The sequence below is a fragment of the Coregonus clupeaformis genome, chromosome 26 (genome assembly GCF_020615455.1).
Source record: "Coregonus clupeaformis isolate EN_2021a chromosome 26, ASM2061545v1, whole genome shotgun sequence".
Taxonomy (NCBI): Eukaryota; Metazoa; Chordata; class Actinopteri; order Salmoniformes; family Salmonidae; genus Coregonus; species Coregonus clupeaformis.
In genome coordinates this window covers 25,352,642-25,377,006 of record NC_059217.1, presented here as the reverse complement: position 1 = coordinate 25,377,006, position 24,365 = coordinate 25,352,642, and the positions used below count along the sequence as shown (strand labels likewise).

Below are 24,365 nucleotides of genomic sequence, written 5' to 3'. Positions count from 1 at the left end.
TAGACTACATTTTCATTCGATAAAAAAAACATATAGATTATATAACTCAATCACGATTTACTTGATTTAGTTACACATTTCAAGTATGGATTCTCCAGGGATATTTTACCCCCGATATTGATAAGAAATGACCATATCAGACTATTTATTTTAAAGACAGTTGTATTTAATGGATTACATAAATTGGAAATGAATACAATTATAAGAGTAGGCTACACTATCAGTTGATTCACATTCATACAATGTGTCGGGGAAATTGCCACATTAGATTTGCCCCGGTAAACAAGGAAATACTCTGTTTCAGTTGTATGGAATGATTGTCAAATAGATAAATCGACCTTAGTCTGCTCATAAAGTAGGACTGAGTTCTTCCGATGATAACACCAACCAGAGATCGAAATGGTCTTGAAAAATGTTGGCTGCAATCAAGACTGAAAGATAACCTCGACATCCGCATTAGAGAGCAGTAATTCGCTGGCCAATGTTGGCTGCAATTGAGATCAGCTGTGCATGTGATTTTGGGTATTGATGGTTTAACGTGAGATCAGCTGGCAATAATCTGGTGGCTTTCAATGGTTGCAATTGGCCCATTCAGTTCTACTGCTAAACCAGAAACATATCCAAAACTTGGATCTTTGATAATGGCATAATATGGTCTATTTCAGGATAACTGCCCTATCCACTTGTGTCACAACAGCATTACTTTACTGCTAATGAACATATTCAGCTGTGTGAAATATTGCTGTAGCACAAACATTTTCCTTTCCACATAAATTATGGTTTGTACGTTCTAGCTGTGTAAACCATAAACACACACTATACTGTATATCTATCCAATCCTCTAAATTAGGAAAGCAAAGGCTAGCTTTTTCAAACATAAATTTGCATCCTGTAGCACTAACTCCAAAAAGTTTTGGGACACTGTAAAAGTCCATGGAGAATAAGAGCACCTCCTCCCAGCTGCCCACTGCACTGAGGCTAGGAAACACTGTCACCACCGATAAATCTACGATAATCGAGAATTTCAATAAGCATTTTGCTACGGCTGGTCATGCTTTCCACCTGGCTACCCCTACCCCAGCCACCAGCTCTGCACCCTCCGCTGCAACTTGCCCATGCCCCCCCCGCTTCTCCTTCACCCAAATTCAGATAGCTGATGTCCTGAAAGAGCTGCAAAATCTGGACCCCTACAAATCAGCTGGGCTAGACAATCTGGACCCTTTCTTTCTAAAATTAGCCGCCGAAATTGTCGCAACCCCTATTACTAGCCTGTTCAACCTCTCTTTCGTATCATCTGAGATCCCCAGAGATTGGAAAGCTGCTGCGGTCATCCCCCTCTTCAAAGGGGGTGACACTCTACATCCAAACTGTTACAGACCTATATCCATCCTACCCTGCCTTTCGAAAGTATTTAAAAGCCAAGTTAACAAACAGATCACCGACCATTTCGAATCTCACCGTACCTTCTCCGCTATGCAATCTGGTTTCCGAGCTGGTCATGGATGCACCTCAGCCACGCTCAAGGTCCTAAACGATATAATAACCGCGATTGATAAAAGACAGTATTGTGCAGCCGTCTTCATCGACCTGGCCAAGGCTTTTGACTCTGTCAATCACTGCATTCTTATTGGCAGACTAAATAGTCTTGGTTTCTCAGCTGACTGCCTCGCCTGGTTCACCAACTACTTTACAGATTGTCAAATCGGAGGGCCTGTTGTCTGGACCTCTGGCAGTCTCTATGGGGGTGCCACAGGGTTCAATTCTCGGGCCGACTCTATTCTCTGTGTATATCAATGATGTCGCTCTTGCTGCTGGTGACTCTCAGATCCACCTCTACGCAAACGACACCATTTTGTATACATCTGGCCCTTCATTGGACACTGTTAACAAACCTCCAAACGAGCTTCCATGCCATACAACACTCCTTCCGTGGCCTCCAACTGCTCTTAAACACTAGTAAAACTAAATGCATGCTCTTCAATCGAACGCTGCTTGCGCCCGCCCGACTAGAATCACTACTCTCGGCGGGTCTGACTTAGAATATGTGGACAACTACAAATACCTTGGTGTCTGGTTAGACCGTAAACTCTCCTTCCATCTCCAATCCAAAGTTAAATCTAGAATCGGCTTCCTGTTTCGCAACAAAGCCTCCTTCACTCATGCTGCTAAACATGCCCTCGTAAAACTGACTATCCTACCGATCCTTGACTTCGGCGATGTCATTTACAAAATAGCTTCCAACACTCAACTCAGCAAATTGGATGTAGTCTATCACAGTGCTATTCGTTTTGTCACCAAAGCCCCATATACTACCCACCATTGTGACCTGTACGCTCTCGTTGGCTGGCCCTCACTACATATTCGTCGCTAAAACCCACTGGCTCCAGGTCATCTATAAATCACTTCTAGGCAAATCCCCGCCTTATCTTAGCTCATTGGTCACCATAGCAACACCCACCCGTAGTATGCGCTCCAGCAGGTATATCTCACTGGTCATCCCCAAAGCCAACAACTCCTTTGGCCGCCATTCCTTCCAGTTCTCTGCTGCAAATGACTGGAACGAACTACAAAAATCTCTGAAGCTGGAGACACTTATCTCCCTCATTAACTTTAAGCATCAGTTGTCAGAGCAGCTTACCGATCACTGTACCTGTACACAGCCCATCTGTAATTAGCCCACCCAACTACCTCATCCCCATATTGTTATTTATTTTGCTCATTTGCACCCCAGTATCTCTATTTGCACATCATCTTCTGCACATCTATCACTCCAGTGTTAATACTAAATTGTAATTATTTTGCACTATGGCCTATTTATTGCCTTACCTCCATAACTTACTACATTTGCACACACTGTATATAGATTTTCTATTTTCTATTATGTTATTGACTGTACGTTTTTGTTTATTCCATATGTAACTCTGTGTTGTTGTTGTTTTTATCGCACTGCTTTGCTTTATCTTGGCCAGGTCGCAGTTGTAAATGAGAACTTGTTCTCAACTGGCTTACCTGGTTAAATAAAGGTGAAATAAATCAATTAAATAAATACACAGTATGTCTAACTTAAAAGTGGCTTTCAGTAACTGGGATAAATTACGAGAATCGTGAACAGAGGCCATATTTCCAATCTAACACACTGTTAATAATTCAACATTTAATATAAAATAACAAGTTGTCCAGGAACAATATCATTGAATAATTGATTCACTGCTCTCTCCTCCCATGCCACTGGATATGAATTACATTTTAAAGAATAAGAAAACCATATTACTTCCTCAATTCTTTGACCCCCTGCCCTCAAATGTGCTATATTTGGCCATCCTCTTAAAGTCAAAACAAAGTGGAGAGGTGACCCATATCTATTCTCAGTGACATTTCGCAAAATTATGTAAAAACACTTCATCGTCCATCCCTGTAATGAGAACATTTAACAGAGGAGAGAAAAGTTGGTCCCCAAGGCTCCAGCTCACCACTGTACTGTCTTCCATTCACTGTCAATGTCACCAGTGTCTCCTCCTCTCCTAGTTTATCCCAGAGGCACAACTGAGCAGGAGGAGCTCCATCTCAATGCAGGAATGGCCAATTGTTCTCTCTCCCTCTCTCTCGCTCTCACACACCCACACTGACCCCATGGGAAGACACTCAATTTAAACCAACATGGTTCTGCTAACAGAAGCACTTGGATACATTCTGAAAAAATTGTGTTTCCTAGTTCCTACTGGCCATTCGAAATAGATCCCTCTTTGATTGCTGCCACAGGTAGACAGTAAAATAGAGCATCTAGTCCTGCCATTGTATACAATGAATCTGTCAATAGCAGATAGGGAAGAATCTTTACCATAATCTTCCATCTAATTTCTGAGCCGTTTTCTGTCTCCAACCTCCTATCATCACCTGCTCCCCCTGCTGAGCATTAGAATATAGATTAAAGAGAGTCAGTGGGCGAGACAGTGGGAGATAGAGGGAGGGAGGGGCCGACACAGACCTCAAGCAACAGCCACCTGACAGCAGGTTACCCAGGAGGATACCAGCAGCCAATCAGCGAACAGTCTCCAGCCATCTCTCCAGAGGGACAATGGACAGACTGGCAGATTGGAGTGCTGAAGGACGCCGTCTCTCCTATCAAATCAAATCAAATCTCATTGGGCACGTGCGCCGAATACAACAGTGAAATGCTTACTTACAGCCCTTAACCAACAGTGCATTTATTTTTAATAAAAAAGTAGAATAAAACAAAAAGTGTTGAGAAAAAAAGAGCAGAAGTAAAATAAAATAACAGTAGGGAGGCTATATATACACAGGGGGGTACCGGTGCAGAGTCAATGTGCGGGGGCACCGGTTAGTTGAGGTAGTTGAAGTAATATGTACATGTGGGTAGAGTTAAAGTGACTATGCATAAATAATTAACAGAGTAGCAGCAGTGCAAAATAGTCCGGGTAGCCATGATTAGCTGTTTAGGAGTCTTATGGCTTGGGGGTAGAAGCTGTTGAGAAGTCTTTTGGACCTAGACTTAGCACTCCGGTACCGCTTGCCGTGCGGTAGCAGAGAGAACAGTCTATGACTAGGGTGGCTGGAGTCTTTGACAATTTTGAGGGCCTTCCTCTGACACCGCCTGGTATAGAGGTCCTGGATGGCAGGAAGCTTGGCCCCAGTGATGTACTGGGCCGTACGCACTACCCTCTGTAGTGCCTTACGGTCGGAGGCCAAGCAGTTGCCATACCAGGCGGTGATGCAACCAGTCAGGATGCTCTCGATGGTGCAGCTGTATAATTTTTTGAGGATATGAGGACCCATGCCAAATCTTTTCAGTCTCCTGAGGGGGAATAGGCTTTGTCGTGCCCTCTTCACGACTGTCTTGGTGTGTTTGGACCATGATAGTTAGTTGGTGATGTAGACACCAAGGAACTTGAAGCTCTTAACCTGTTCCACTACAGCTGGCGCGTGTGCCCATGCACAAACAGGGGCAAAATGCTTCGTATTGTGTGTTTATACATACAGTACTGCGATAGTTTTCACAGTGAAGTGATTTGTTTGAGCCGAAATAAGTAAATGGGAGAAAAAACATGATTAAGAAATAGTTTTGTGCGAGTCGAACATCGTTTCCCAATTAAACTAATTGTGCTTGTAGATAATGAACAGTTGATCATTTCCCGCTCAGCAGCTTCGGAAGACAAATTGTTTACCTGAAAGATTAGAAGAGCATGTAATGAATGCATTTAAATTTGCCTCAACACAAATAAAAAGGGACTTGAAATACCTCAACATATGGTACTGCCGCCATCGTCTATAGTTCACCACCTCCTACGCCTGTGAGTGAGAGCGGCAATAAACTCACAGAACAGACAAGGGCATAGTAGCCTATGTCTCTATTTTCCTCACAGTATTTTGCTTTTTGCGCTCCACACTCATGCCATATTGTGCTGTCATAATCTTAATGGATATGGATTGAATAATACACAATAATTCAATATATTTTTTTTTAAATACCATAATCGTGATCAACGTAGATAATCTTGAAGAGGATGCAATACACAAAGCTAAAACAAATCAATACGCCACAACCCATGCAAGATTGATCATGTCCATGAATCCAACAAAAAGGTTACGTTTGACATAACATGACTGATGGCAGCCGCCAATCTTCTGATTAGGCTTTGCCCTGAAAAAAAATGCTACAGTAACCTGTCACGGTGAACAGAACAAGTCAACTGAGCAGAGACTATGTCCGAGAGCCTTTTAATCTTGAACAAACACTCTCTCACTCCTGAGACCTGCACCACGAGCAAATAACAACTTCCTCATCTCATTCTCATCTCAGTCTGTCTGTTGGCTATCAGCCCATCCATATGATACCCAGATTAGTGCCAACACAAAGCATTACAACTTCTCCATCCATGCTTCCTTTGTACGAGAGAGATGGCGCTAACCCACTGATTGCATAGACCTACTGCTCAAATACCTTAAAAGGCTAAGTGCCAGTTCTCCGTAAAGACCTTGACTCCTGCGAGCACCAATAACCTGGTGCTCCCCGGTCCTATCCCAACCTCTACCCCACATCCCTTCCCCAACACCCATTCAGGCGAGATGTAATTCACAGATGAATAATGGATGGAAAGACTTTCATCTATCAAGTTTTTTTTACCTCTTCTCTTGCATTGTGCACTATAGCTGCAGAGATAATGCGGAGGGGAGCATGCATTGGAGATGAGCCATGGGACCTTTTAGTCTCTCTCTCTCCCTCTCTCGCTCTCTGGGAAGGAGGAGGGAGGTTGGCATTTATTGTGATGACTCATGTACTGGAGGCAGCTCTGCAGGGTGGTCACTAGAACAAAAAGTGAGTGTGAGAGGGGGGTGACCTGGGGAGCTCTGAGGTACCGGAACGCATGAGAAAAAAGAAAAATCACCTTTATAATAAAGCATTGCATACATATCATCGCATTTGCGTAGTGGCATAGAGCAGTAGAGTAGAGGCACTTACAGAAGTTGCACACAACTCTACATCATTTTACATGACTGGAGACTATGGCAGAATCTTTTTTAATACCGCACAACTTATCGAAATGGCAGGCTACTTTTGACACTGACAAACTGAGAATCTGAGATAAATAAAAACGGCTTTGTGTTGAATGCATCAATAGCCTAGGCCTTGGTGTGTGGAGACAAATATTGTAGGCTACAATATGAGGAAATTATAGTCCTAAAAATGCTTTCCAGTCATTAAAACAATATTTGGATGTTGATCAAAGAGTCTTCTCTTTTCAGCAGGAGCCATTTGCTTTCCAACCAGTGTTTTCCCTCGATTGCGAAAGGCCTGGTTTGTCTGCATGCTGTTTTTTCACTGACAGATTTGCCGCGCGTTCCCAACTGTAGGCTATTCCTTGTTATTGGGCTACAATCCACAGCTAGGCTATTAAAAAAAAAAAAAAGAAGCTATTGATCCTCTGTGGCTAAATTATAGGCCTTCTCATGGTGTAGTAGGCTATTCTGAATGACTTCATTTATTTCTGAGTTGCAGGCTCATGTCTATCAGAGCAGAGAGAGATCATAGAAAGGGAATCTCATTCTAGTTATGTGAGAGATACTGGCGCGTTTCTCACACATCCACGAGTTGGTCTCAAAGATAGGTTACAATGTTGCGCAAACCATAAACCCGGTCCGGCCCAACCCGAATCAACTCTTAGAATATTAGGCCGGGCTGAAAATGTTCTTTTTCACATTACGTTTTTTTGTGGGGGCAGGAGAATTAACGAAGAGGCTTTGATCGCTTTGGTTAAAATGTTTACATTGCAAAAAGTTTTAATTATTTTTCATGCCATGAGAGGTACCGGATCCAGCCAAATAGGTTCCGGAACAAAATAGTCCAAAACGGAGAGGTGCAGGATACTGTTCAAATTAAGCACTGTTTTAAACCTAACCCTAACCTTAACTCTAACCTTAACCACACTGCTAACCTTATGCCTAACCCTACAATAATAGCCCATTTTGACTTTGCAGCTGGCCCATATAGTGGAAACCTTAGCTCTACCTCCAGGACAAGATTCATCCCAATAAACGCCAACTTGTAAAGAGGAGAGGGAGCGAAAGGGCCATCATCCAATTAGTCCCCTGCTTTTTCATTGTTCATTACCTTGATTCGATTAATCTATGACCTTGAGTTCCCTCTTAGCTCTTTATTGACCCTCCCCATCCTCCCATACTCCTCTCTGGAGCACCAGTCAGTATGTTTGTTATCCTAGTATACTACCCTAACCCCTTGATATCTTTAACAATCTCCACTAGATAAGTGCCCCCAGGCTTCTTCCTCCTCTCCTCCTACTGTAAAAGCAGTAGCACGCGAGGCTTTTTCTACAGATGCACATACAGAAGACTGAGATACGGGTGGCACCAAGCAGCTAGCGCTGCTAAGGAGGAATAAACCCACAAACACTGAGCAATTAGCATTTTGATCCAAATCGGAGCGGCAGCTTGTGAAGCAGCCTATCAATAATGCAGGCTGGTGGGAGACCCCGGCTGCTAGCCCACAGAACGTACAGGGCTGTGTCCTTGGGCTACTGAGACTGGGGAGAGCTGGGGAAGGCTCCTGCTCAGAGCTCCTGCTTAGATCCACACAGGGGCCTCTCCTATTGCCGGGCCCACTGTAATAACAGCTGCTAGACCTAGACACACGTGAGTGGAATAACAATCACGAAAATAATACCACCACCAGGCTTCAAATAGCCAGCCATGTCCTTTAGCAACCAACAGCAACAGACAAAATGGAGGGCCGCCCATCGCAGAAGGCGGAGGGCTGCGAGTGGAAAGCAGCATGGAAGGTGGAGGTATCTGGGAGTGTGATTCATGTTAGCGCTTTCATTAAGTGGATAACGCACTTATCTCACATTAATATTCCTCCTCGTACTAATTAATTGGCACTAAAAGGGGAATGGCAGCGCTGAGGCAACAGGAGGCATTGTGACAAGGTTTATACTACCATGTTTATTTTCCTTAATTAATGCAATGAAGGTGGCTTTGAAGTGTAATAGTAAATGTGTCCAGTTGAGGTGTGTGAACAAAAGGCTGCCATATTGAGGATGAAAGAGATTGAGCATAGTGTTGTTCAGTGGTCTTTGATCAGAGAAAAGCAGGCAGGCTAATTGCTAGTGCCTGCTCTCTCAGCAGGCAACAAACTTGTCCCCCTCTCCTCTCTGATAACAGCACCGCTTACTGCTCCACTCTGGACGACCTTCACCAATGCAGACTGGGGAGTCTGTCTGGGGCTGCAGCCAAACCCCCCCCACACACACACACACACACACGATACTCACATCACTATTTCACGAATTTTACGACCAGCGAAAAGCAAGATAACTTCTAATATTGTCTCCCTCCATGTCAGTTTCCTACATAATAATCTGATTGGTGGGTGCTTCGTTCTTTATTGACTGAGTTACCTGAAGTGTGCTGGAGCCTATCTGCTGGTATTGAACCTGAGGGCTGAAGTTGAGCCACAATTGCTCTTCTGCTGTTATTGATTCAGCTGCATAAAACATTTTAAGGTTTTGAGGGCTCTGGAGAGGAGATACACAGGGGGAAAAAACTCCACATATGACAAAACAGCCATGGTGCAAAGGGGGGGGGGGGCAATAGCTAGCAGTATAGTGTAAACACACATACTTTATAACATGTATTGTATTCCATACAAAACACAAAGGCTAGCTGTGTAATGAAGGTATGACCAGTCCAGAGGAGGCTGGTGGGAGGAGCTATATGAGGACAGGGGCGCATTGTAATGGCTGGAATGGAATAAATAAATGTAACGTAGTCAAACGTGGTTTCCATATGTTTGATACCATTCCATAAATTCCATTCCAGCCATTACAATGAGCCCATCCTCCTATATTTCCTCCCACCAGCCTCCTCCGGAATAGTCACATAATATTCCACTGCAATAACAGTGTGATCAGGCTGCACTGAGGGCCATTTTGCCTACTGGGTCAGAAACAGTGGTCAGTGGGACTGCTGCGAGGAAAGAGGGGGAGGGCTCAGCCTGTCCAGAAGGATGCTCCTCTGCCCAACTGAGCCATCATGGTTTATTATGGTGCTTTATCCTTTTACAGTCTGTCTCAAACTGCTGCTACTCCATACAGTAACAACACAGGCAATATGCATTCAACTCAATAAGGAAGGTACTCAGGGGAAGCACGTAAAGACTCCCCTCATTCCATTCAATCTGCAGTTTCACGCATGGCTTTCAGTCCTCCAAGCTATGTATTAAATGGAGCAACCTAGAAATTCTATAAAACATTTTACTGCCAGTTTGTGATAAAGGCCTCGGCAAACTTAGTGTATGTGCTTCGTGGTGTCCTGCTGTGAGCAGTCAATAGCACAACCCTTCCCCCACATTCCCCCTCTACCTACGCCTTTCCCCATGTGAATCATCCTAGTTCACCCCCGATGTAACTCTGCCAATGGACTAGGCCACTATTGCATGTAACATTACTGAGAGATAGTTCCGGAGGCACACTAATTCCTCCCATTGCTGTGTTTATCTGCAGTTATTGTTATCAAATCTCTCATAAATCGGCAGGCTAATTGAATTGGACTTGATCTTATTTAGGGAGACCCCTCTTTTGTAGGCCCGCGGATCAATTTCCAGAAACGGGGAGCCCCGTTTTTCTATTTTTTTGGAACTCAGTCAGGGTCTTACCAAATTTCGAAATTTGGTGGTGCATCAGCAGTTTTTCTCTTGTTATGTTAGTCACTAAATATCATTTTTTTTTTATTGATAAGTTAGTCTAGCCAGCTATCTAAACTTGTAGTGATCATGGCCGAATACCGACCGGGCACCTCCAGGGGGCCCCCATTGATTTTGTTATTGCAGGAAATTAGCTTTAAAACTGCACATTTTTTCCTCTCTGCCTCATGGCAAAATGTGTAGAATTGCAGAAAACTTGCTTTAAAACTGCAACATTTTCTCTATAGCCTATGGCAAAATGTGTAGAATTGCAGGAAATTAACTTTAAAACTTAGATTTCTCTCTCCGGGCCAAGTAAAATGTTTTGCCCGGGAGGTGGGGGTGGTTTACCCAAATCTTGTTTAGGGGCCCCAAAATGCTAGGGCCAGACCTGGCTACTGGTATAATGCATTTAGTTAAGAGAGTTAAGTAGTAGATTGTTTGCACAAATCAGTTGACTGCATGTGTGAGTATGGATGTTGGTACGCAGACCCGCGAGCCACTGCGGCCCCTCATGATGAGTTCAGATTCTTTGCGCCCCCACCCCCATCAAAGTTGCCCATCCCTGAGCTAATTCAATCTTACTGGAGAGAGACAGAGAGGAGGAGCCTGCTCCTCAGTTCATTCTCCTGTACTGAGCTGACCACAGGAAAGCCTACGGTGTTGAGAACAGTGGACACACAACCCACTGTGCTAATGCCGCTACCCCTGCCCCTGCCGCTACCCATCAATGTCTTGGGGTGCTTGTTGACAGACTCTTTGTGGAGCTGAACTTCATATCCCCTTAGGCTTCCAATGCCCTGTTCACAGTGCTCATCATACACATACTGTAGGGCATATCCTACCGTAATCACTGAAAAGGTATGCATAAAGCATAGCAAGAATCTCAAACCCTACGGGACTACAACCGCCCATTTCCTTGTTGGTTGGAGTAACATGAACTTCTGATGTATCTGACAGAAGCCTGCAGTAAGAGAAGGCCCTGACAGAGGCTTTGAAGTGCTGTACTCCTCCATGCTGAATCTCTACTATAACTATATCAGGTAGCGGGTCAGCTAGAGGGGGCGGTAATAACCCAGTAAATTGTCTCCCGGAGGCACCAGTACTCTCACAGAATACCAAACCTCACTCAGACACGGCAGGCCTCGCTGCAGAGAGAGAGAAAAACATCTCAGAAATCAGATTCCCGTAATTACTCTTTCATTGAGGGGTGATTTAATAAAATCATCCCTTTTTTTAACTCAATCAGATTTGAAACAGGGTTTGTGTGAGGAGATATGCTGTGCTAAGCGTGTATTTCACGGGAAGCCTGTTAATCTTGTTCCTCATATGAAAAGTTAAGTGTCTGGCGCTGAAGTACAGGGGTTCAAAATCAAATCAAATCAAATTGTATTGGTCACATACACATATTTAGCAGATGTTATTGTGGGTGTAGCGAATTACTTGTGTTCCTAGCTCCAACAGTGCAGCAGTATCTAACAATTCAACAACCTTGGATATGTGCTCCTGTACAGTAGTTGGTCCCATGTATTCCTCCTCCTATTTCTCAGTTTTTCCATTATTTGACCCTTCATGGTGGCTGGACTTTACATTTTCCCAGAGATGGAGTGACCTACGTATGGCAGCTCTGACAAGGGACAGACAGCATGTGATTCATCAGCCATTTTGGGGATAAGGCCAACCTGACACCCTCAGGAGAATGGTGTTTAAAAGGAGAGAGACAGCTCATATGTTATCACCAAACTAGAAACACGGACAACACTGTCATTTAGGCTTCACATGCAATCATTGGTTGAAATATTAGGTGAAAGTTTGGCTGCGTAGTCGTACTGTCAACGGCTGTTCACTAGGCTGTTCTCCTCTCACCACGATGCGACTAGAGACTATGAACACAGGCTGACAGTGTGGTCTTTGTCCGATTATTCCATGCTTGAGGAGTCTTCTTTTGGAGTCGTATATAGCCGAAACCGACCATACCTTCATCTTGTCAACCTCCAACTGGACTTTATTCTGATGAATTAATCAATCTCCTACCCTGTCAACCGCACCGGACAACTTCCTCTTTCCCATTCCACCAGAACTGTGGTTTTGGAAACATCAAGGTCAGACCAGAGGAGGCTTGGACACACCTCTCACACACACACACATTCCAACACACACACATACAGAGCCACTGACTGGAAATAATGTCTCTCTCACACCTTGACCGAAAGGCCCGGCCCGTCGGCCCAGTCTCCTGGAAGTGGAGAGATGCAGCTCCCCAGTGAACTAAAACTAGACACTGTTCACAGATCAGTGGCAGACCGTTCAACCATGACATCTGGGGAGAGTCCTCATGCACTCCTCCACACAGAGCAGCACTTCTGTGTATGATGTAAGTAGGATATGCATTGTGGAAGTGTGACATTCTGTCATGTAAACAAATTCCAGCATGACAACTCAGGCATTAATCTAAATATTGGTATTGGATGTTGAGCATGTATTACCCGACCAATGTATTTAGTGGACTTCTATAAGAGGACCCTTTCCACTCACAATGAACTCTGTTGCCCCTGAGTGTGGTCATCCAGTGACTAACTGCACTGCAACTTTAGAACTCTGTTTACTCCCGTCACTCTGCATCTAAAAACAAACCATTACACTGGTCCCTGTCACGCCTCGCTAGCAGCCTGACGTTGTAAATTAATTATCTCTGCACTGCACAGCAGTGAGGCAGTTACTGCACCCAGAGGCTGCTCTGTCGTGTGAGGGGTGGCTGGATGATCACCGCAATTTACTCTATTTTTAGCAGGGCCTGTTATTTCGGGGTGTCCGTACGGGTGCGGGGTGAGCTCATTCTGTCCGTGGACCAGGAGTTTCCTTACCTTCTATGGATGGGGCCTGATCCTGGGCTGCATACAGCAGATCCTTGAACGCCTGGTAAAGGAAGAAAGCAGAGGGATAATCACTAATCAGTTTCTCTACTGTACAAGCAATGACCCGTTGATGTTTGATTAATCAACGCCTTTTCATAGGAGTAAATTATTATAATAATTAGTGATGTTAACATAATGAACAACATATTATTGATTGATAAATTCAAGTAATCTACTTACATAGCCAGTCTCATTAATATTATCATAAGTCAATTACTTCACACAAATGAAGAAAGAAGACCTGAAAACGAAGTAGTATATTAAAAGTATATATATATATATATATATATATATATATATGACATTTCCAAACTCAGTACAGAATGTCTACATGGAAAAAAGAACCATCCTTCGGCAATAATTGGTGTTACAACCCCCAAGATGTGTGAAGATAATGATTCCAGGCGGAGTTATAGGACATCAATGCCGTTGTATTTAACCATGATGTCTGATGGACACAATTTCCCTATCACATATCTTAAACTAAACAGAGACAGAGGCTAGCCAATACTACAAAAACCTCTTTCTACAGAATTTGGTTATTTCCTTCAAACACTCTGACCTTGCAGATAATGGATACGGACAGATAATTACGAGATACGTCTTAACATGACTTTAGTCTGTGAGGCCTGGACCTGAATACATCACTATTCCTCACTACCAATCTAACTCTGGAGCAATAGCAGTATTACATTTTTTTTACGTTTTAGTCATTTAGCAGACGCTCTTATCCAGAGCGACTTACAGGAGCAATTAGGGATACGTGCCTTGCTCAAGGGCACATCGGCAGATTTTTCACCTAGTCGGCTCTGGGATTAGAACCAGCGACCTTTCAGTTAATGGCACTACGCTCTTAACCACAAAGCTACCTGCCGCCCAGTAATTGTGAACACGCTTCTTGGGCGTCCAGTCAAAGCAATTAAGCTTGGGCCTTCAGTGGGATAGACACGTACCCACATGATGAACTTTGTGTATTGTGCAACAGTGTTCAACCAATATTTGTTTTATTCAAAGCTTAGATGTGACAAAGAATCATTCAAATAATGACGCATAATGAAGAATTACGTGGTCCTCTGTAGCTCAATTGGTAGAGCATGGCGCTTGTAACGCCAGGGTAGTGGGTTTGATCCTCGGGACCACCCATATGTAAAAATGTATGCGCACATGACTGTAAGTCGCTTTGGATAAAAGCGTCTGCTAAATGGCATATTATTATTATTATAAGAAAAAATTAACTTCTTGCTCGACCTCACCATATCTGTAGTTTTTGTTCCATTTCACCATTCTCTGGCAAGGTTTATCTGATGTTTGGATAACGTGGATATATGAGAGGAAAGGATGATGATTAATCAGACTATGTGGGAGGAACCTACTTAGAAACTTTGTTTGCTCATTTTCCTACCTGAACACCAACACTGCAGTCAGATATTACTCTACACTCATATTGAACATTTCATTTGTAGCTAACATTCTTTGTAGAAAAAGTGATTTGCAGGAGACCACCTGTGCAAACATTGGTTCATGTAGCAGGGCTTACTGTCCCAGACTAATAGCTGGAAGAGACAGAGGAGACGCATTCATCAAGATGTAGGCATATTGCCATGGCAATAGCACCGATGGTAAAGGGGGCAGGGCAGGGCGGCTCTTTGGGGAATTTTCATGCTCCGACTGTAGCATAATACACCAGCTTACAGAGATCAACCTGCAGGTATCACCACACTTAGGCTGATAGTCTTCTGTTGAAATTTACAGTAGTAAAAAATAACTATATCAACTAGAGTACCGCAGGTGCTGGGTGGTCTGAGATCTGAAATTATGACTCCGATGATTCTCATCATCACTTTAACTGAGTGGATCTCTGAGTGCAGGACTGACTGAGACCAGATGCCTGCCCAGTAGGGGACAGAGGATGAGGTGTGGGAAGCTCGCCATGCCATCTCTGTTGTCTAAGTAAGATGCATACATTACACCAGAAGTGTGTCGTTTTGTGTTGGCTATAGGCTAGCATGATCATATTCATCATGTCATGTGCAATTATTTCTGTTCTCATTTTAACCATGCATCTTTTGTCAATGTCAGTGTTTGGAATAGTGAAAACTATCAATCATTTGATGTACCAATCATTTGTATTTATGGTTCACATTATCCAGTTTATGCTGTGAGTCATCTTGCAATGTGTGCCACTGGCAGCGCTCAAAACCCTGCATTTAGGCCTACCTGACAGTTGAAACACTGCACAGAGGCTAGAGTGGGAAATGAGCCCCACATAGTAACCACTGCATGTAATTAACACGTGTACCTGCTTATGATAATAATATCATGTCCCTTAGGAATAGGAAATTAGTTTACACAAGCATTCTCCTGCACATATAAACCCACGTAAGTGATTCGATTGCAGAGGTAAAAGCACACAAGGCTCCATTCTGTCGCCCACCCACGCTGCCACATTACCCTCTCCACCTTGCTCATGTTATGGCTTCAGTTGCTTTACCACACTCACACAGAACAGACCACGAACCAGACCAAGGGCCAGCCTAGATCGAACCAAGACCATGTACCAACTGCACTAGCCAAAAGGAAATGTCCATGAGATAAAACAAATAGGAGAAACGACAAAGGGAGCAGTTTAATGCTGTTTGTTTTCATATTGTCTAGAAGTGTGAGATGAATCTGTAATAATGCCAGCATATCACACAGGAATGAGCTCTGATTTTAAATGGCCTCTGGTCTCCTAATGAGCAGCAGTGGACCTCAACGCTAAACAGGTGTTTAAAATGGACAATCTCATAGGATAAGCAGACTTCATTACTTTATCACTCAATCACCTTGTCAATTCCTCAATTCACATGCAAGCGTTTTAGTGATTAGAGGTGTCTTTTCTCCCAAGCAGCCTACCCAACTGTCCTGCTGTAGCCAAACAAAGGCTTTTAGAACAATCCAGACAATGTTGCATTGGAAAAATAAAATAAAGGGTAAGGTCATTGATGGAAGGTAATAACTCTTGAAAGACCAAACTAAAGGGTGGGGATAACAAGGAGACTTGTTGTTGCTGATGTTTCCTCCACAAAGCCTTGTTCAAGAAACTTCAAGGACAGACTGATCTCTATTCTGTTTTGGCAATAAACAGACATATCCATGTAAAAGGACCCATGAGCACCAACGTGAAATTCATAGAAGCATGTCAAATCTGGTGTCAAATGAAAGCTAAGAGTCTGCATTATTGGGAAATTAAGGCATATACATTTTCAACCATTTTCTATCCTAAATACTAGGATTAAGCAAATGCTTTGATAAGTGGTCAAACACATGGAAAAGTGGTCTTAGAAAACATCTACCAGAAAAAGTATTAAAAGGTATTAGAAATACATCAAAACACAATAATGTTGAAGACCCCTGCCAACTGATAGATAGATAGATAGATAGATAGATAGATAGATAGATAGATAGATAGATAGATAGGGGGGTAGATCAGCTTTAATATTGCAGATAGATTTTAACTTCCATCAATGTAATTGTCTGCATCACTTCCAATCCCCCCATATGTTTTTTTCTCTCGCAATTATTTTTTATATATATATATATATATATATATATATATATAAACTCAGCAAAAAAAGAAAACGTCCCTTTTTCAGGACCCTGTCTTTCAAAGATAATTCGTAAAAATCCAAATAACTTCACAGATCTTCATTGTAAAGGGTTTAAACACTGTTTCCCATAAACAATTAATGAACATGCACCTGTGGAACGGTTGTTAAGACACTAACAGCTTACAAATGGTAGGCAATTAAAGTCACAGTTATGAAAACTTAGGACACTAAAGAGGCCTTTCTACTGACTCTGAAAAACACCAAAAGAAAGATGCCCAGGGTCCCTGCTCATCTGCGTGAACGTGCCTTAGGCATGTTGCAAGGAGGCATGATGACTGCAGATGTGGCCAGGGCAATAAATTGCAATGTCCGTACTGTCAGACGCCTAAGACAGCGCTACAGGGAGACAGGATGGATAGCTGATCATCCTCGCAGTGGCAGACCACGTGTAACAACACCTGCACAGGATCGGTACATCCGAACATCACACCTGCGGGACAGGTACAGGATGGTAACAACAACTGCCCGAGTTACACCAGGAACCCACAATCCCTCCATCAGTGCTCAGACTGTCCGCAATAGGCTGAGAGAGGCTGGACATCACCGGCAACAACGTCGCCTATGGGCACAAACCCACCGTCGCTAGACAGGACTGGCAAAAAGTGCTCTTCACTGACGAGTCGCGGTTTTGTCTCACCAGGGGTGATGGTCGGTTTCGCGTTGATCGTCGAAGGAATGAGCGTTACACGGAGGCCTGTACTCTGGAGCGGGATCGATTTGGAGGTGGAGGGTCCGTCATGGTCTGGGGCGGTGTGTCACAGCATCATCGGACTGAGCTTGTTGTCATTGCAGGCAATCAACGCTGTGCGTTACAGGGAAGACATCCTCCTCCCTCATGTGGTACCCTTCCTGCAGGCTCATCCTGACATGACCCTCCATCATGAAAATGCCACCAGCCATACTGCTCGTTCTGTGCATGATTTCCTGCAAGACAGGAATGTCAGTGTTCTGCCATGGCCAGCGAAGAGCCCGGATCTCAAACCCATTGAGCACGTCTGGGACTGTTGGATCGGAGGGTGAGGGCTAGGGCCATTCCCCCCAGAAATGTCCAGGAACTTGCAGGTGCCTTGGTGGAAGAGTGGGGTAACATCTCACAGCAAGAACTGGCAAATCTGGTGCAGTCCATGAGGAGGAGATGCACTGCAGTACTTAATGCAGCTGGTGGCCACACCAGATACCGACTGTTACTTTTGATTTTGACCCCCCCCCCTTTGTTCAGGGACACATTATTCAATTTCTGTTAGTCACATGTTTGTGGAACTTGTTCAGTTTATGTCTCAGTTGTTGAATCTTGTTATGTTCATACAAATATTTACACATATTAAGTTTGCTGAAAATAAACGCAGTTGACAGTCAGAGGACGTTTCTTTTTTTTGCTGAGATATCTATATACACATACATACATACATACATACATACATACATACGTACATATCCTTTTTAAAAATATATGTCCCTTTATTACTTTCCAACCCCACCACCCCTTCCCTAATTGGAGTAAACTAGTGAACACATATTTAGTTTGGATAAATTATTTGCATTGTGTACGTTTAAGAAACATTGTCCTGTGCCTTGAAATTCTGTGACCAACACCACACATCATATTTTCTAATTTCTCTCCCTCCTAACGAGGGAGGATAATGAAAGTTCACAGAAGTAACAAGTAAAGGTAGACCTACCAGTTAGTTAGTCTTTTTACTGATATCTATTTGGTTTATGAATTATTAACTGATTCAAACTTGAAATGTTGTTACCAATTGTTAACGGAAATTCAAAAATAATCTGTAACGGAATTAGTGAAATTGAATTGGCTACAATGGGAAATCATAGTAGTCACAAACCATAGTTGGGTCACCTGCTACAGTCCTCCCATCCAACGGAATACTGTTACGTTCAACTCATAACTGTTTTCTTTCTCTTTCTGTAGTCTGGTGGTCAAAGCAAATGTGAAAACAGTCTGGACAACCCCTCCCTCTCGCTCTCTCCCTCTCTCTGCTTTTCAGTTTTTTCTCTCGTTAATGTCACCTGTCCCGGCTCTTACTGACATCTACCCATGAGCACCTGCTCTTCCCATTTACTGTAACCAGCATCCTTACCCACTGAGAACCGACCGACACCGGTCGTCCATGGACGTTGAAAAGTAGTTTAAATTTGTTCAGTCCGCCCTGGCCTTGATTTCAACGTCCACAGACGTCGTTTTTGGTATGGTCCGGACCGAGTTTTTGGAAAACGTGGTCATATAGAAAACTGAGGGAGATTTTACCAAAATTCTGTTACCAGACTTTGCATCTGCACAGTTCTTCCAGTAAATTGTTAAAAGTAGTCCTTGTGCATAGAGTTGTATGGTTTGTTCAACTTTGAAATCAATGTTTTTTGTCTGGCCTACATTTTAAAGTGAAAAATCTGAGTCTCAGCGCAATTCCGTTACCGTGGAATTGCCCATAACCTTATTCCCTTAATATTTCCAAGGGATAAAACTGAGTTATCCATCTTCTCTGAGACTCAGAGGCTCTTGGCAATCTTTGCTTGTGCCTCCCACTCTCAGTGCCCTCATGTCTATAACAGACAAACAAGTCAGACAGTTGAAGAGGACTTCAGGCGCACACAGACACAAACCATCAATTCTGAGATATGGGTTAATTTAATGTGCAATTTAATGTGCAATGACAGAGAGTGCAGCAATGTGTGGGGCAATGAAATACAAAGCATTTTGCTATCGTGATTTGATTTCCATGTTTAACACCTCTCTGATACTGTACAGATTACAGTTGCAATACCAATCTGCTTGGAGAATCTGGATGGACTGTGCTTGGCCACATGACGGTTGGCTAAGGTTTACGCGCCAGAATCTACTGCTATAAACCCCATACATGTCTGCATTAAATGGAGGTAATGAATGCATGAAAAACATCTCCATATGGGATCTAGTACAGAGCACAGTAATATGTTCTGCCACAATATAGCAACCAGATTAAATCAGGCTAAGATCTTTTCTTTTTAAATTAAGCAATTACTAAAATGATATATAAACAACAGTATTGTTACTCTAGTAAATACAGTTACTAAATATGGATAAGAGCAACTTAATGTAAAGTGCTACGTTTTTAAAATCAGAATAATTCTGACCAGATCTCCATCAATACAGCGCACAAGCCTAATTAATGCAAGATCAGACAATACATCCCTCACACTCAGAGAGAAAGACACAAAGTCCACTCATCAACCACTACTTCACAAAGCAAAGTGATTTAAGTAGTAATAGGGATTATTTATCCATGGCATAGCAATTGATGGTATGCCGATCTATGTCAGAGAATCCATCATCCATCTCAGGTCATCCATCCCAGAGCTGACTGAGGTGTAAAATGGCTGATATGGCCATGTATTGGTCCCATTACTACACGCGTCAGGCTGCAAGTATAGACAAAGACTATTATGGCCATATGTGTTTTACCCTCACCTAATCCAAGTGAATGCATAGAGCTTCCTGTACCTACTTAATGAGTTAGGTTGACTTATCTTTTTTATAGCATGGTTTATGCCCAGAGTGAGGCGTGCAGGTTTGATACTGGGATGCAGACTCAGACTCTTCCAGAGGCTCGCATCAGCATCTTTGTCAATAATTCATAGAACAAAATGGAATGGGGCAGTCTTGTCAGAGCCTGTCCTCACTCAGGCTCTTAATGTGAACCAAGAAGATGCTCATACATACATATCCCAACAAAGACCCTGTCCTGGATGTACCCTCACCCTGATCTCTCCAAGCCATAGATACAACCAAACATGGCCAGTTTTAGACTTTGTGGTTTTGGCTAGGCTAATCCGTTCAATTAGTGCTTGTCAAACAAAGCAAGCTATTTTACACAAATTTCAATTAACAAAATAACTTACATAATAGCGTTATTCAATCAAATATGTTCAAATATGTTGTGTCACAAGGCAATATAATTTTTCAGGACAGTAAAAATTTTGGAATTATAATGAAAACATTGTATTGTGATTTTACCCATTTACAGAGAATATCCAATGCATAATACTTATATATATATATATATATATATATATTCAAAAAGTGAAATTTCTCATTCAAATAAATATTGTAGGTCTGGTTTCCAACAGTGGAAAACAATAACGGACTAAGCCACATAAATACTATCCTAATTGTTCAGCGTTCCAATGTAATGTAGGATGTAGCGCACGCGATGGCGACCTGAGCAGGTGACAGATATACGTCAACATCAACAAATATAAAGATAATAATGTATCCCCTAAATATAATCACTAAGCTTGTAAATAAAATAACAATTAACAAAATGAATAAATGCTTAGGGCCTATGAATAGCAAGTATTTTATCTATGAACAAAAGGCTTCTACAATTAAACTGACAGCCTCAGGAAAGGTTGCACAAAGATAACTATGATGCATAAAACCATGGCCTAAAATTACAAAACACACTAAATCAACAACAAAAAAATACTAAGACAGCACGGTCTATCAAAAGGAAAGTTACAGCCTACGCAATAGCCAACCATAAATTATGGACTATCCTTATCTAGTAGCCTATCCAAGCAATCTTTTGTTACACAATTCAAGAAGTAGGCTAAAAGTTAAAGTGACAGCTATAACAAAAACACAAATCAGGATTAATAAAATGTACCAAGACTAATAGCAAGACCATATTATGCTATTAATTCATTAGGTATTCATTTAACGATGGATTCGAGGGACTTTTTTCACTTTAAATCAGAAAGCGTTACTTCTAAACACAATCGTGTGAAATTACCTCATATTGAAGGTACTGTTTCCTCCATTCCGGAGTAATATGAGACGAAAGGTGCTCTGCGAATTTCATTTTGTCGGAGCAGCTATCTCTTCAACCTCCGTAATTCCTTTTAGGACTGTCCCCTGTTGACGCGAGTTTTGATATTTCTGTCAACTTGCTGGCTCGCATGCGGCAGCCTGCACTAGCGCACTCTGTCTTGTCCCGATTAGCGTACTGCAAAGAAACTCCGTCCCATACTATTTTTATGAGGGACAGCAGAACAGAATGCTCCCGCCCTAACAGGTGCTTTGATTACGATATAACCGTTCCTGTGCAAATTCAATGACTTTCTCCCTTCGATCCCTGGTTAGGTCTGGGGACATAGCAGTCCGCCATCGCATTCAGCCAACAACGTGGTTGCGTCACTCCGCAGTGACAGCCGGCGCCGTGTGTAGCCTATCTGAATATGGTTTTAAGGTCTGTGATCTGAAGACTGTCCTGCGCTTCCTTTCTCTTTATTAGGATATTAAAATATATACAATTATTGATAGATTATTTGAAGAAAAAACTATCCACATGTAGGCTACAGCCTATGTTCTGCATGCATTAGAGGTTTGAGATCATCTGTTGACAGACTTTCTGGGATAATGCTCCCCAACTTTTACATGGCCACATAATCACATTAATTGGCTACTGAAATGTATGTAAGCAATTTCCATAGCCTACCGAATAATGAGAGGAAATAATAATAATAATAATAATATAATAATATATATATATATATATATATATATATATATATATATATATATATATATATATATATATATATATATATACTACCAGTCAAAAGTTTGGACACACCTACTCATTAAAGGGTTTTTCTTTATTTTGACAATTTTTTACATTGTAGAATAATAGTGAAGACATCAAAACCATGAAATAACACATATAGAATCATGTAGTAAACAAAAAAGTGTTAAACAAATCAAAATATATGTTATATTTGAGATTCTTCAAATAGCCACCCTTTGCCTTGATGACAGCTTTGCACACTCTTGGCATTCTCTCAACCAGCTTCACCTGGAATGCTTTTCCAACAGTCTTGAAGGAGTTCCCACATATGCTGAGCACTTATTGGCTGATTTTCCTTCACTCTGCGGTCCGACTCATCCCAAACCATCTCAATTGTGTTGAGGTCGGGGGATTGTGGAGGCCAGGTCATCTGATGCAGCACTCCATCACTCTCCTTCTCGGTAAAATAGCCCTTACACAGACTGGAGGTGTGTTGGGTCATTGTCCTGTTGAAAAACAAATGCCCAAACCAGATGGGATGGCGTATTGCTGCAGAATGCTGTGGTAGCCATACTGGTTAAGTGTGCCTTGAATTCTAAATTCACGCTTACTCACTAAACTGAACTAGCTACTGAACTAGCTACTTGCTATTGGCCACAGCTGGCGGTGTTTCACCCAGAACATTTGATTTTTTTTTTTTCCCGCGGGATTGGTTTTAATCACTGGACATTGATCGCCGGATATTCGGACAGTCAGCACTGCGCGTTGTCGACCCAGAACATATCAGTTTTTCCGTCGCTACCAGCTGGCTACAACAAAACGGACGTAGCACACGCTAGCCGTGGCCTCTTGCTCACTGGCGCTTCACCACCGGACCTTGTGATAACTCAGCTATACAGCTGATATCTGCTGGACTGTTCCTTTTTACGGTACTACATCCTGTTTATGTTTAGCCTCAGCCCAAACATGGTTAGTTTATTGTTGTTTCGGGTTATTTCTAATTGTACTATATCACTGTAGACCCCCAGCCTAGCTGAACCTGCCTTGGTTAGCCCCTTTGTCCCTCCACCCATACACTCACAGACCGACTCAATTTATGCCTCTAGAGATACTATCTCTTTCAGTGTTACCCAACGCTTAGGTTTGCCTCCACTTTACTCATGTCCTTCCATATCCTTGTCTGTTCATAATGCCCTGAATCTTTTCTATAACACCCGGAAATCTGCCCCCTTTATTCTATGTACCCAACGCACTAGAAGACCAGTTCTTAAAGCCTTTAGCCGTATCCTTATTCTAGTCCTCCTCTGTTCCTCTGGTGATGTAGAGGCTAACCCAGGCCCTGTAGCCCCCAGTATCACTCCTACTCCCCAGGAGCTATCATTTGTTGACTTCTGTAATCGCAAAAGTCTTGGTTTCTTGCACATAAATATCAGAAGTCTACTTCCTAAGTTTGAGTTATTCACTGCGTTAGCACACTCTGCCAACCCTGATGTTCTAGCAGTGTCTGAATCCTGGCTCAGGAAGGCCACCAAAAATTCTGAAATTTCCATCCCCAACTATAACATTTTCCGTCTAGATAGAACTGCCAAAGGGGGGTGGAGTTGCAATCTACTGTAGAGATAGCCTGCAGAGCTCTATCATACTATCCAGGTCTGTGCCCAAACAGTTTGAGCTTCTACTTCTAAAAATCCACCTTTCCAGAAATAAGTCTCTCACTGTTGCCGCTTGCTACAGACCCCCCTCAGCCCCCCAGCTGTGCCCTGGACACCATATGTGAATTGATTGCCCCCCATTTATCCTCTGAGTTTGTACTGCTTGGTGACCTAAATTGGGATATGCTTAATACCCCAGCCATCCTACAATCCAAGCTAGATGCCCTCAACCTCACGCAAATTATCAACGAACCTACCAGGTACAACCCTAAATCCTTAAACATGGGTACCCTCATAGATATCATCCTGACTAATATACCCTCTAAATACACCTCAGCTGTCTTCAACCAGGATCTCAGCGATCACTGCCTTATTGC

General features: G+C 42.6%; 1 protein-coding gene across 1 annotated transcript in view; it reads right to left on the bottom strand.

Moving 5' to 3' along the window:
• LOC121540233 (xenotropic and polytropic retrovirus receptor 1 homolog) overlaps positions 1-21,934 on the bottom strand; it is a 98,875-nt gene extending 76,941 nt beyond the window's left edge. The window contains exons 1-2 of the mRNA XM_041848937.2: positions 21,563-21,934; positions 13,078-13,129 (exon numbers count right to left, since the gene is read on the bottom strand). Coding sequence (XP_041704871.1) covers positions 13,078-13,129; positions 21,563-21,631 — 121 coding nt within the window. The 5' untranslated portion in view covers positions 21,632-21,934. The remainder of the gene's footprint in view (positions 1-13,077; positions 13,130-21,562) is intronic.
• Between the last annotated feature and the right edge of the window lie 2,431 nt (positions 21,935-24,365).